The 13,751-nt window shown below is 43.6% G+C and overlaps 1 protein-coding gene across 1 annotated transcript; it reads left to right on the top strand.

Moving 5' to 3' along the window:
- Positions 1-3,170: 3,170 nt before the first annotated feature.
- Positions 3,171-9,934, top strand: rgmd (RGM domain family, member D). Its single transcript, XM_080537357.1, has 3 exons — positions 3,171-3,282; positions 6,517-7,031; positions 8,949-9,934. The coding sequence occupies exons 1-3, from the start codon at positions 3,189-3,191 to the stop codon at positions 9,672-9,674; spliced, it is 1,335 nt and encodes a 444-aa protein (XP_080393483.1). The 5' UTR covers positions 3,171-3,188; the 3' UTR covers positions 9,675-9,934.
- Positions 9,935-13,751: the final 3,817 nt, after the last annotated feature.

The raw sequence follows: 13,751 nt of genomic DNA, 5'->3' as shown, positions 1-13,751 counted from the left end.
TCTCTCCTTTCTCTCTCTGACTCACCAGACCAGCCGCTCTGCTCCGAACTCGGGCCTGCCGTGAGGCGGATGGCTAATTTTACCAGGCTGACCTCATTTTTCTATTGTATTAGAACAAGTGATCCAGTGTCAGAAGAAATGTTACTGGGCTTCAGTCTTCTTTTTTTTTAACCTGATACATCCCAATTTACTGCATACCCTCTCCCACCCCACCTTGTTTTGAGAGGTTGGAATATGCATATTTGCTGGGTCATGCAATGCAATATGCTCAGAAAGGAGAGAAAGGGGAAGAAATGAAGGAGAGGGGAAGAAAGAGGTCCTTTCTCCGCCCATCAAGCTCCGCGGACCATCTGTAGGGGGTCTCTTTCATGTGAAAGAATTCATCCCGTCCATCCACCTGGATGAGTTAACTGTTTGCTTCACTGAGCAGTGGTTTGAATGATGCCAAAGTCCTATTAATTCTTCAATGGACAACACAGGCCAGATTAATTTAGGGAAAGAGACAATTGTCTATTCAGAGTAGCAGAAGAGACATGCCAGCGTTCAGGCCTACACCGTGCACTATTCAGATGTAGTTGCTATGGTAAAGAAGGAAAAAAAAAAAACTTAAAGCAAGGCACTAAGTGACCATTGCCCCTCTACCTGCGTAATAATAATACAAATTATTGACATAGAATGATTGATATCGTATGTTATTACTATGTTGTTATTGTTACCTATTAATGAAGCCATTGTAGGGTGTATGGAGTTTAGCATGTGTGCGTTATTAACACATGGGATAAGTAACAGATTTAAGCATCATTGAGCAGTTTAAATGTGTTGCTTTTCATAAACAACAACTAAACAACCATGCTTTTCTGTTTCTTCTTTTCTTTCAGGAGAAAATGTTGTCAACAGATCCTGAAGACAAGCTTTTGAACAGGTGAGACAACCGGAGTCCTTGTTATTGTTACAATTACATTCAAATCAACAATTACATTCAAATCAACAATTACATTCAAAACCCTTTGCCAGGGAGTCATTGATGCATATACTGTGGCTACATACATTTCTAGTAGTCCTACAGTACATGGCTCTATCCTTTTGCTACATTATGATGTTGCAAAGGCCCATTGAATATCTGTGTAAACCCTGTACCGGGAATTTGAAATGTGTCCATAAAGAGCAGCCATAAAGCAGATCAACCCCCCGAAATTAGCTGAACAAACACTGTAACGCTGGTGCTCGGGGGGATACACTTGGCACACTGGACCCACTGTGATGTAGGAGGCCCTTCTGGCTCGACAGAACAATCCAAACGTTCCACTTGGGTTGAGCTGTCTTCATTTCCCCCTTCCACTATATATATCAACCCCACATCAACAAGGACTGTGAGCACCTTTCACAAGACCGACAGACTACCTGAATCAGACAATTGTGTAGCCGAAGGAGCCAGCGTGTGTATAGAGAAGCCAGTGATCCAATACCTGTCGGGGTTCACTTCACTCTAATAAAGTCAAAAACGGAGGTATGCAGACTTAAAACTTTACAGAATGTTCAAAACCAACCGTACAAGTACATTTATGTTTCCAAACCAATTATGGAATTATGCAGAATAAGAATGTTGGTTTTCTTTACACTAATATTTGATTCAGTAATCTGTCTGTTAAAATTCCCCATTTACATGACAGAAGAACCACAAAACTTCTCTCTTGTGCAAAGCAAGTAGTGATTCTGTGGGCACTGCACCCCTGCAGATGGTCCTGGGTTCACAGCTGTGAAAATGAGAGACGAAGTGTCGTTCAAGGCAGCGAGAGAGATGGAAAGTTGGCCACAAAAGGAAAAAGAGTAACATACAAAGTTGCTAACTGAAAATGTAATGGAAAAAATAATAGCAGGGGGGTTTAGCTGAGAGAGTATAATTAATGGAAAGTGTTTTACTCTTGTATTGTGAGAGTGTTCAAATGATATGTTGTCCATCCTTATGGAGATAACATACTGGAGGTTGGTGTACCACACAATTACCATATTGCAAGACTAATGGCAGTGTGACCTCAGGTATGAAAAACCATCCAGTGTAACATATGGAATCTCAGGCAGACCATATTGTAATCAGCACCAACGTGGTATGGCCTGGTTTCTCGATAGTTTTACCATGCATTTGCAAAGCAGTATGCATTTCTCCACAAGCACTATCGAATCCACAGCCTAACATTCTTAGGCCAACTTTTTTACGAGGACTTCAAAACCATTCTTGTTAAATTGTAGCCCTACCTCCACAATGCCCGCATAATACACCACATATCTGTCATTCAATCATATTTGCGCCATGACATCATGAATTGCAAAGTTAGGTATTTAGTCATTGTCCTGAGTAAGAATGTTCTTAAGCAGGTGGGGGAAAGTCGTATAATTCTCTCAACACACAACAGGGCTGTTTGCATTTGGCCATTTGGCCATTTGCTATGTAGCTCATGGTAAGCCCTGTTGAGATGGACAACTGCCACAGCTAAATGCTTTGTAATGCATAGACTATGTAGGCCTATGGCTAGAATTCTTAATTCAATCTGCCTGGTAAAGGAATTTGCTATTCCAGACCTTCAGATAATGTGTATGTATTGTATAACATAGTTGTGCTCATGTATGGGTAATTGAATGTAAAAAATAGTTTATTTTTTATTTTTAACCCTACTATAAGTCTATCAAATTATTATAGGACTCATTTCGCATCTAACCCTAACCCATTGTCTTTAGAAACACTTTCCATTGGATTACTCCTATGATTGCTACAAACCGCGTATGTAAATATCAAGTGGTTACCGAATAATTAGTCTTTCATTGGCCAGCAACCACCTCTGAGCTCCCTCTCCTCTGTGGAGACCCCTCCCCTGTTAAGACCCACCCTGTAGGGGTGCGTTCGTAAACCTGCTCTGTAAATCCACCCAACACTCGCGGAACGCCTCTTGTCCAATCAAATCACTCGGTCCCTCTGTGACGTCGAACCCGAGTGTGCGCTCCGGCGCTCTCGGAGCGAGTTGACGAACGCACTCGAAGACTGGGGGCCCCTTTTTTTTCTTCTTTTTTTTCCAGCGCTTGGGGTGGGGGGAAAGCAAAGGGAGACGAATGCATTTTTTGGTTCTAATTTATCCCTCAGCTCCAGCGTCGCCCAGCAGCAGTATGAGAAGCCCATCCTAACTGAATGGATTGGCATGGGGAGAAGCGGACCTCACAACTGGGCTAAGCGGCAGCTTTGGAACTCTATTACCCTCACGATGGTTTTACTCTCTCTGCTGCTACGACCAGGTAAGTCAAGAATATAATATTATTTTTTGTTGGATTTGGAAAATGCATTGGAAAATGCATCTCCCTCTTTAAATGCATGATGGTTTTACTTTCTCTGCTGCTACGACCAGGTAAGTCCATATATTGTATGTGACCGTGCATGTGACTGTGTGCATGCATGCAAAACATTTTTCATGCATGGAGGATGGTGCTGGAAAACTTTCTTGGGGGTAGAGAAAGTTAGCCTCTGCTAATGCAATGAGACTCCTGAACTAACAGAGTTATTGGGATGTTTGCACAACCTATCTTTTTTAGTTTTTTTTGTAGTAGGACATTCCTTGGAAATATAGAGAGAGATTAGGTTATTGTCCAAAAAGAGTAAATTAGGGACCAAATGTTAGTCCCAGCTTTATTGGGGCTAGAGAAAGTTAGCTCTCTGCTAATGCAATGAGACTACTGCACTCCTGAACGTTATTGGGGATGTTTGCACAACCTATCTTACTTTTTTAGTTTTTTTTGTAGTAGGACATTCCGTGCAAATTCAGAGAGAGATTCGGTTATTGTCCAAAAAGAGTAAATTAGGGACCAAATGTTACAGTCCAGGCTCGAGCCCAGCAGGCTGCGCAGGCTGGGTGGAACAGCACGAGCTACTTTTGTTGCAAAACAACTTTGATCATCCAGTGATCAACTAAGTCGCTCCTAATACATCATCTATGATACAGTTATTACACATATAACCACCACTATTAGGCTTGACGTGTTGAATCGTTACTTACTTATTTATGTTGCTGTATCCATCTAGGGAATTTAGATTTTTAGTTGCGTAAAATGTGAGCTGGTAATAAAAGAGTAGCTTAGCATAGGCGTGCTAACCCTAACAGCGGACTCACGTCGCATCATAAGCGAATATTTTCCAATATTTTCCAATGTTGCTTTAAAGTGCAATGGAGAGAAGTGATGTTATGAGCGAGCCACGTTAGAGGTGTGGAGGGATGCAATGCCTACTCATATTGTAACTTGTTGTTGTGCATTATAGCTTGTAAAATGAAATGTTGCTGGGTGTTTGGTTCACTCACTCATGGTTGGGTTGTTCCCATGCAGGGGTCAGGCTGTCCCTCTGTTGAACGTGTCTCCAGTCAAACCTCTGGAATAATACTCATTATTGACATAGAATGTTATGATATTGATAGAATATGTTATGACTATGTTGTTCAATACTAATGTCAATGAGGCCATTGCATGGAGTTTAGCTATGTGTGTTTGTGTTATGAACACATGGGATAAGTAACAGATTTACTACTATTTACTAACTAGTAGATTTACTAGTGTCACTAACCAGTTTCAATGTGTTTTGCTTAGAAAAAAAACAACTCAACAAAGACTTTTGTTGTGCTCGTCTAGATGTTTTTCCTACATCTGGAAAACAAATCGTTTTTGGTGTGGACAGAGTTAGTGATCTTTGATGAACGTTTACACACTTTGATACGTAAATACTCTTGTCCTGTACACTACTAACGTTTTACAAATTGATCAACATAACGTAGCCTAGGCCTATTGTCCAAGTTTGTTTGGTTAGTATGACAAATGAGCTAATGATGAGCTTTTATGAGAAATATGATGCTGGCTTTTATAGCCCATAATGTATCACCATAACTGATATTCACTGACAGGTTCTCTTCTTGCACTTTGTCTTTCGCCCACAAGCTTATTTTTGGTTGGATTTGGAAAATGCATTGGAAATGCATCTCCCTCTTTAATTTCTTAAAGTTCCCCTTTTCCCCACATGGCTTCCTTCACACCGCTTGTTGTCAGTGAGTGGCGAACCTCCTGGCCATAAAAGAAAAGCCTTTAGAAATAAACAGGGCTGTTGATGGCTCTATACTAGGCTGTGATTGTCGAAAACTGCCAATCAAAAGCAGAGTTCAGTGACCCCAGGGCTGGCAGGGAGATCACAGGAGGAATTCAGAGGAAGGATGGAGAATGGCTCTAACTTGACCTCTCACACTCAATCTCTGTAGAGTTGTCGAGACGTCGTGTCTTAAAGACGCATTCACAATTTGTCATGCGTCTAAAATGCAACCAAGGCTTTCTACTGTGTACATGTGAAAGCCAAGGGCAGTCTGAATAAATCTTAAGAATAAATATGTTTCGAAATGGATTCTCATCGTGTTCTTTCAAACTATTTGGAAGGCTGTTGTTTATGTTCCCGCTCGTGTTTATGTGAATAGGCATGGCCTGCTAGTTAATGATGGATCTGTCATTCGCTTTTCCATGGGGATGTTGTTGATGTTTCTAGCTTAAGGTAGTGCCTGTGGGCCTATTGTGTTGTAACAGAAATAAGTGTGTCAGATGTCCAAGACTAAATTACATGTCCTTCCAATGCACCTGACATTTAAAGATACCCTCCAAAAATCGAAAGGTGCCAATGCATAAAGAGTCACCCTTGTCATCCCCCCCCAGACCCAATTTACCACCAGATATGGTGCTGCTGCCGAGCCATAACTTCACACAGGAAGTGCAAGATTTATACCATTCCGACGTCCTGGCAGCGTCTCACGTCGTCCGGCCAGCTGTTCCACAGTCGCCGAACAAGCGTGGTTCTTTGTGAGGCTCCTCAAGGGTCTGAAGTCCACCCTCGAAAACAGCAGGGCCAGGCAATGCCCTGCACTGTAGCTTAATGCACCCCCTATTGCCCCAGTAACTAAACAGCCAAACCACATTCGACACCCTTAAGCAAACTACACAGATTGGTTTCCTCCAGGCAGTGAAGCTGTGTGTTATTTTTGCGAGGGGTTAGTTGGTGGAAAATACATCTTGACTGACTTTGCTCTGAAACAGAGCGGGGGATCATGCCCAATGTGGGCTGGTGTGTTTGGGTTTTAATGGTCCTCCTGATTGAGGTAAACTTGGATAGTGGAAAACTTTGACTGTGCAGCTAACATGTAGGTGTGCTGTGTATTTAGGTTCAGCATGTGCACTATAAAACAGCATTACTTAGGCTAGGTGGTGACTAGAGCTGTGAGTTATCAGAAATATGTTTTCTTCACATAGTCGCTGTTCCCCCCACACACACTTGGCACTCTAAAACACTCGCCTGCTGTTTCAAACAACCACCGACCTCTCACTATACGAAGAACACTCCTCATGAACCTCTCTATGAACTGTTTATTACATTTTTGCACTTGCGGCCGGGGGACGGTTTCGTACGAGTTGAACTGTCGCTAACATCTTCTTCTTCCCTTCTTCCCCCTGCAGCACACTGTCAGCAGTGCCGGATCCAGCGCTGCAACGCGGAGTACGTGGCCTCTACCTCGCCCTCTAGTGGTCTACTCCAGGACGACACCCAGTCGGACGTGGACTACTGCATCGCCCTGCGGGCCTACGCGCTGTGTACCCGGCGCACGGCGCGCAGCTGCAGGGGAGACCTGGTCTACCACTCGGCCGTGTTCCGCATCAAGGAGCTGTTCTCGCAGCACAACTGCTCCAGCGACGGGCCCACGTCCCCCGCCAAGGCGCCCAGCACCTCCCGGCCCGTCGTGTCGGAGCTGTGCGACTACGAGAGCCGCGTGCTGGCCTCGGGCCCCGCGGGCCAGCAGAAGAAGTACGCCCACTGTGGATTATTCGGGGACCCTCACCTGCGGACGTTCCGGGACGAGTTCCAGACCTGCAAGGTGGAGGGCGCCTGGCCGCTCATCGACAACCGCTACCTGTCGGTGCAGGTGACCAACGTGCCTGTGGTCCTGGGCTCCAGCGCCACGGCAACCAGCAAGGTAAGATAAGAACACGGCTTCAGAACTTAGCATTATCACCACAGACGGTGATATACAATACATAAAACGTTTTTTCTAACCTGGGCCGAAGCGCGACAAAAACTAAAAAACGTGAACAAAAGTCTTGTGTGTCATTCGGTTATATTAAAGCGAGGTCTTTGCAAATGTTTTGCGATCTAAGCCTACAAAACACATCAAGTTAAGAGTTCAGTATGCAATGCTTCTGCTGTCCCTAGCGGCCCCTCCTCTCTGTCCCAGCTCCTCCAGACACCAAGGGGGTGGTGAGTCACTTAGTGGTGTTGGATCACGGGCATGCTTGATCGCTCTACCTTTAACACATGGGTGGTCATATGGTAGTGATTAAAGCTCGCTCAAACGTTTTCCCCCCCTTCCACCATTTGACAAGTTTTTTCACCTCTCTGGTCAAATAATTAGATGGTCTCTTTTGTGTAAATATGGAATAATTTGGAAAAGTAGAGTAATTATTGGACAGAACAGGAGAATTCTTTCTCCTGCTGATTGAAATAGTCTCCGGGCACACTGTCTGGTACTTTGATTAGCCAGAACTTGGTACCATCTGCATTTAGGTGTCTAGTTCACATAGAAAGGGCCACACACAGAGTGTTATTACATTAGCAGATAAACACTACCTCCATGAATACTCAAGTATCAAGTATCTGTCGACCTACCAGATTCACATACTTGTTTTGTTTCTCATAAGCAGTGTAATAGCAGTGTCAGTACCATGTGTTTGAGCCAATACCACTTCTTCCCCAAACACCTCAGAAGATATCAACCGAATTTGGCCACATTTCAGTATCTCTCACTTACTCTGGAGATTGCTCATATGATTTCAAGCAGCCTACACACCAGTAGTACTTAAGAGTGTGAGATCTTCGAGCAAACTTTAGCTGGAGTGTGTGAATGAGTTGCAGAGTAATGCAAACCTGTAGGTAGTCAGGGTGTTTGTGCCAGCACCCGCATGCAAACCCCCCCCCCCCCCCCCCACATCTTTTTGAATTGTGGCAATTTACAACTGTCAGGGAGCGGAAAAGAAATCATCCATCACTTACAGTATCCCCTTAACTGTAAAGTTAACCGTAGCCACCTCCTTTTGACAAAACAGCTTTGAAGAAATGGTACGCCTCGTTCATGAGATCCAGGCTTGACTCCAGATTCATGTCACAGAGTGCAGGGCTAGGCGGGGTGGTCGGTGTAGTGAAAGGTATTTGAGATTTATGGACTCGCTGAGCTATAAGACAGCTCTGTTTGTTTGATCCTGCACTCTGGGAGGAATCCTGACGTGTCTGCCGTGTTTTATGACGTTATTAATTACTGTTTGTTCTAGATGGGACCGATATTGGTGTGACCAGACATTACAGTTGTCTTTGAGCTCGATTGTAATCTAGGTTGGGGAGAAATAGTCACATATACACTGATGTTTTCTAATTTATACTCATTTATATCTGGGTTAGGTTATCTGTAAGGTCGGAGAATTCTGAATTTGACTGCTCACTATTCTTTTATTCCACCATAACCATAACAAAGCTGGCCTACATTGCTCTTAGACAAGTAGAAAGAAAAACAAGAGTTTGAGAGTTTTTTAAAACAATAAGCTGGGAGAACTCATTTAATTAAAAGGTTAAGTTCCTGCTGACACACTGTGGCTCAATGTGGTATTACACCTGTTGAAGGTCTCTCTGCTCCTAATCTGTCATGTAGGACACTACCTCTTACATTTCACCAGCATATCATTAATTCAATTGTATATAGGCTAATTGTACAACAACAACACTGTCCTTTTGGGAAAAAAAGCTTTGTGATATCAATTGATATGTTTATGTATTTAAATTCAGTGATGTCATGAAGTGAACTGACAACATGTTAACCACTCTGTTTTTATTTCCCTCCTTTCAGATAACAGTGATCTTCAAGTCGTACCGCGGCTGTACGGAGCAGAAGGTGTACCAGGCCACCACCGAGGACCTGCCCTCCGCCTTCCAGGACGGCAGCCGCAGCGGCGGGGAGGGGGGCAGCCTGTGGATCGTGGAGAAGAGCGGCTCGGGCTCGGGGGGCCGCCAGGTGAAGATCCAGGCGCGCTACATCGGCACCTCCATCATCGTGCGCCGGGTGGGGCGCTACCTCACGTTCGCCATCCGCATGCCGGAGGACACCTTAGACTTTTCCGAGGAGAACAGCGGGCTGCAGCTCTGCCTGCACGGCTGCCCGCGCAACGAGCTCATCAAGGAGCACACGCTGGGCCGTCAGAGCCTCCACCCCCGCCTGCCGGGCCCCGGGGCGGCGGGCTCCACGAACACGGAGCTGGGCCCCCTCCTCCCCCCGCACCAGATCTACACGGTGGAGCGGGCCACGGCCAAGTGCAGGGAGACCCTGCAGGTGGAAGACGTGTACTTTCAATCGTGCGTCTTTGACTTGCTCACGACGGGAGACCCCGAGTTCTCCATGGCGGCCTACGGGGCGCTGGAGGATCTCAAGGCCCTCCCTCCCAGCAGACTTAAGCAGAACTCACCCCGGACTCCCCATCCGCACAGCGGAGGGGCGTCACACACACACTCGCCGGTAGCGACCGCCCCCTCCTCCCTTCTCTCACTCCTGCTCATTTTCTCTCTGCTGCTTTTGTAAAAAAAACAACAACAACAACAACAACAAAAAGAATAATACTGCAAAAACAAAATGGAAGTGATACCAGCTTGAGGAAAGAGTGCCTAGGAATGGAAGTCAGACGTTTTGCATTTGTGAATGTTGTGGTCTTTTCCCTGTCACTACTAAACCATTTGAAGGATTTAGCACTCCAAGAGACTGCCAATGCCTCTCCCCAGACACAGTGGCTGCCAGCATCTGCCACTTTATTGAGTACGAGTCTGAATGCACGCAATCATGTGGGATCAGTCGGGGGTTAAGTGCATAATGCTCACTCCATTTTCACGCTTCCTGTAAATTGGATTAAGACACACATACATACAGGACTTCTTAAAAATGTGAAATTCATAACATATATGATTGTTGTCTTGTTGCTGATTTTTTAAGGCAGCTAATCAAAAAATAATCTTTGTAAATAATTTCATCTTTGTTGGGAACATGTCACATGTCACAGTAATGTACAACTCAACCAGGCGTCATGGTTACAGAAAGTATTGATGGTGTACGTTGGTCTGTTATATAGGGCAGAGACCTCTATGAAAGACGAGACTTTTCCTCTGTCATTGTTTGGCACTTAAACGGTTAACACTCCAAGTTTAGTTCCTAAATGTTGTCATATTTACTGAAAATATATATGTTTCTTACATGGGATCCAACAACAACACAGAAATACTACCTATCCATATATATTTGGTTTTGGTGTGATATTTTCAGTACTGCACAGCGTCAACGTGTGATATAGCATTATCAGTTAGGTAAAACACTCCCTCTTCTTCAGGCTGCTTAGCTTCCAGTTTTTAAAGGTTAAAGAAACAAAATCTCTATATAATAATATATTGAAAGAGTGTATATATGTGTTTTATATTGTGTACATTTGCTTGTGTATAGATGTTAACTGTAATATGTTTTACACTTTGTTGTGATTTAGCTAGGTATGTTTTTGAATCCTTGTAAGACGTGAACTAATATGTGTTTTACCTTTATAATCTGTCATTTTCCATATTAAAAAAAAGTGTTTGGACACTACATAGTTTTTTTTTGCTTCATTTGTCTCTTTGTATTTCAGAAGTCAACATTATCTGTACTCAGCTTTATGTCATGATGGAAGCTTTGAGATCGTGTGCAGCATAGTGTAGATGAAGTGGAGTTATAGGTTTAACCAGGGTTCCCCCGGGGTCTTAAAAAGTCTTAAATATGAGATGGCAGGTCTTAAAAATGTATTCTGTTTAGGAAGTTGCGATAACTTCTCTGTATCGCTTTTAAATGTGTTTTGGGGGGAAATGTTCGGTCTGCAATGTAAGCAGTATGGCAATTAGCCTATCAGTTACCCCCTGCCGCCTCCAACAATAGTATGGAAATAGATCTGGAACCAATAAACACTAGCTTTGCAGCCCAGGGTGAGAACATTTCGGTGAACACTCAGGTAGCAAACAAACTTGAGCTAGCAGGAGGTGTTGTGGGTGCTAAACACTGCAGATTAACATCAATCCTACAACAGCAACGATGGCATAGGTGAGCTTTTTAAAAAAAATATTCCAAGATTCCGATATCGCGAAAACTTTGGCGTGCAGTGGTGACAAAACGTCATAGTCAACGTCACGAAGGTTTAGCGGAGCATCAAGAGTAACCATGGTAACCGTCTCTAAAGTAACCATGGTAACCATAAAGGAACCAAGTAACCATGGTAACCATAAAGTAACCAAGTAACCATGGTAACCGTTCTGATGATGGACATGCAACAGCGGGGGACTTGGTGGAACATGTCAAAGTAAGTAATGATGTATGTATATTTATTTAAAGGTATTGGTATTAGACTCACATTCGTTGATTGTTTTCATTAGCAATGCTGTGTGATCTGTTCTGTTGCACATAACAAACAGTAAGTTGCATATAGGTGTGGTGGCCTGGGAAAACCCTTCACATGGTGGCATTTTGACATTTTCATTTTTTTATATTTCCATAAATTAGAAGTTATCAGCTATTCATAACTGGTTGAATGACTGAGATAGCCCTTTATTTTAAAAAGTTATGAGCATTTTAATGTATCATGTCAAAAAAAGTGAAAGATGATAAATGCTGCCCCCATGCTGCCCCCGACTCCTTTCTCCTCCGGGTCGGGGGAGGAGCCTATGCAGATCAGCCGGTCTCGTTTGTCTGCTTGTGATGCAGACAAACTACCCACCACAAAAACATAAAAATAAGTGCTTTCTCTTTTGTTTTCTTAAAATGTTTATTCACCATAATGTAGTATGGAGTTCAAAGTACTAGAATACCACATAATATCAAAATCGCCAAAATCGCGATTTCCATCTATTTTTGCTCTTTGCCACAAACGAACGCCAGCGACATCCGACGGGTTTCCCCAGGCCACCACAGAGTAAGCCTATTCTATAAATGTCTTGAATCATTTCCATTGCTTATCAACACAATACTAGATGTAACAGCATAAATAACTTCATTATTTCTCAGGTGTCTGGACCAACTTGAGTTAATGTTTATTTATTAGCAAGTAGGCTATTACTTAGTTTTGACTGTCACATTCATTGATTCTTTAGCATTGCTATGTCAAAGTAACTAGTCAATAGATGATTGATCATTAAATCTGTATTTAATTATTTAAACTAGGTCTGCTTAGTCATGTTTCATGTTCAATGCTGTGGCAAAATGTGATCTATTCTGTTTTTTAAATCTATTTTTCTGTCAGGATAGTGTGGACCAACTTGAATTGAGAAGCCTGGTGTCCATCTCGATGGATGCGCCCAATGCAAACTGAAGATTCTTCAAACTTCTCCAGCAAAAAGAGCATGCAGAACGGTATGGAGGTGCTCAGCTTGTTGCTGTGGGGAGCTGTGGACTCCACACCTTACACAACCCTTCAATGGGGCACCAGTTCTGTTTACTGTTATGTTTGTTCTTATTTCAACATGAACATTTACTGTTATGTTCACAATTATGCTGCCAGTTTGGCTGTGACATCTGTAAAATTGACTGCAGGAACCCTGTTTAACGTGTCAGGAATGATCTTACCTTCCCTACATATTGATCACTGTATACGAGGTCTCAAAGAGGATTTCCCAGCTAACTGGTTTATCAGAAGAGAGTATATAGGTGCCCTCTTCCTACATGAATCCAGTCATATTCTCTTATTGTCTCAGCCATCACCTGGTCTCCTCAGCGTCCCAGTGATGGCTGCGTAGACAGTCTGTATCTGGGCCTGCTGACTGGGCAGCGTGGGGGTGGGTGTCGTCTATGTGCACAGTCCCTGTGTAAATGTTAGCTCACTACAGAGCTGGCTTCCGATGCCGCTACTGTACGACCTGCCAGACTAGGCTTCAAACAAGGTTTAGCCTGTGGTTTACATTAGTTTGACACAATGAATACACCACAGACACTATAGGGCCTACAGCCTAGGACAAAGCAATACAGTAAACACACACAGTCCTAGTTTAGGCCGCCTACTCGTGGCAGCGTTTAATCTCAGCAATTATTTGAGTATTAAGTAAGAAAAAAACTGCACAGGAGAGGAGACACTCCAGCAAAGCCACAAGGTTTGTGAGATGGGAAAGGGGTGGAGGAGGGAGGAGGAGTGATGAAATGTGTCACCATTTTATCCACATTTATCATTATATGCTTAGCACATACCAGATGGCCTAAATCATGTGTTCTTGGCAGTGACTGTGACTTCATCACCCTTATTTCTAATATCATCTGAGCGGGGAGAAGAGAAAGAAAAGAGAGGCAATTGTGCGACGGTGGTAAAACCTGTCACAAGCAATCTCGTCTTGGCAGCCGCGGCGGCAGAAGCGAGCGCGGGGGCAGGCAGACCGCTAGTTAACACACTGACGGCTATATGGCTCCAATTGGGGGCTTTAATGGTCCTGTTTTTCCTGCCGCCTATCTGACTTTTTATGACGTTTGTAAACCCTTCCTCCGACTTAAGTTGCCTTATCATTTTTTCATCCATAAATCGATGGGCTAATACTTTCCATGTATTTTGTTTCTGGTCGTAAACAGTGAGGGGTGAGGGGGGGATGAAAGTTCCATTTGCCTAGTGGTGTT

Source organism: Nansenia antarctica (genome assembly GCF_963989245.1).
Source record: "Nansenia antarctica genome assembly, chromosome: 7".
NCBI lineage: Eukaryota > Metazoa > Chordata > Actinopteri > Argentiniformes > Microstomatidae > Nansenia > Nansenia antarctica.
Note: the sequence above shows the minus strand (reverse complement) of the source record. Positions and strands in the feature narration are given on the sequence as shown.

What these genes read in the sequence shown, in the direction of transcription:
- rgmd (XM_080537357.1), top strand. Translation starts at nt 3,189, where the DNA reads ATGGGGAGAAGCGGACCTCACAACTGGGCTAAGCGGCAGCTTTGGAAC. An exon ending in CTCTCTGCTGCTACGACCAG is followed by an intron (nt 3,283 to 6,516) that starts GTAAGTCAAGAA and finishes TTCCCCCTGCAG; the next exon opens with CACACTGTCAGCAGTGCCGG. An exon ending in GCGCCACGGCAACCAGCAAG is followed by an intron (nt 7,032 to 8,948) that starts GTAAGATAAGAA and finishes CCCTCCTTTCAG; the next exon opens with ATAACAGTGATCTTCAAGTC.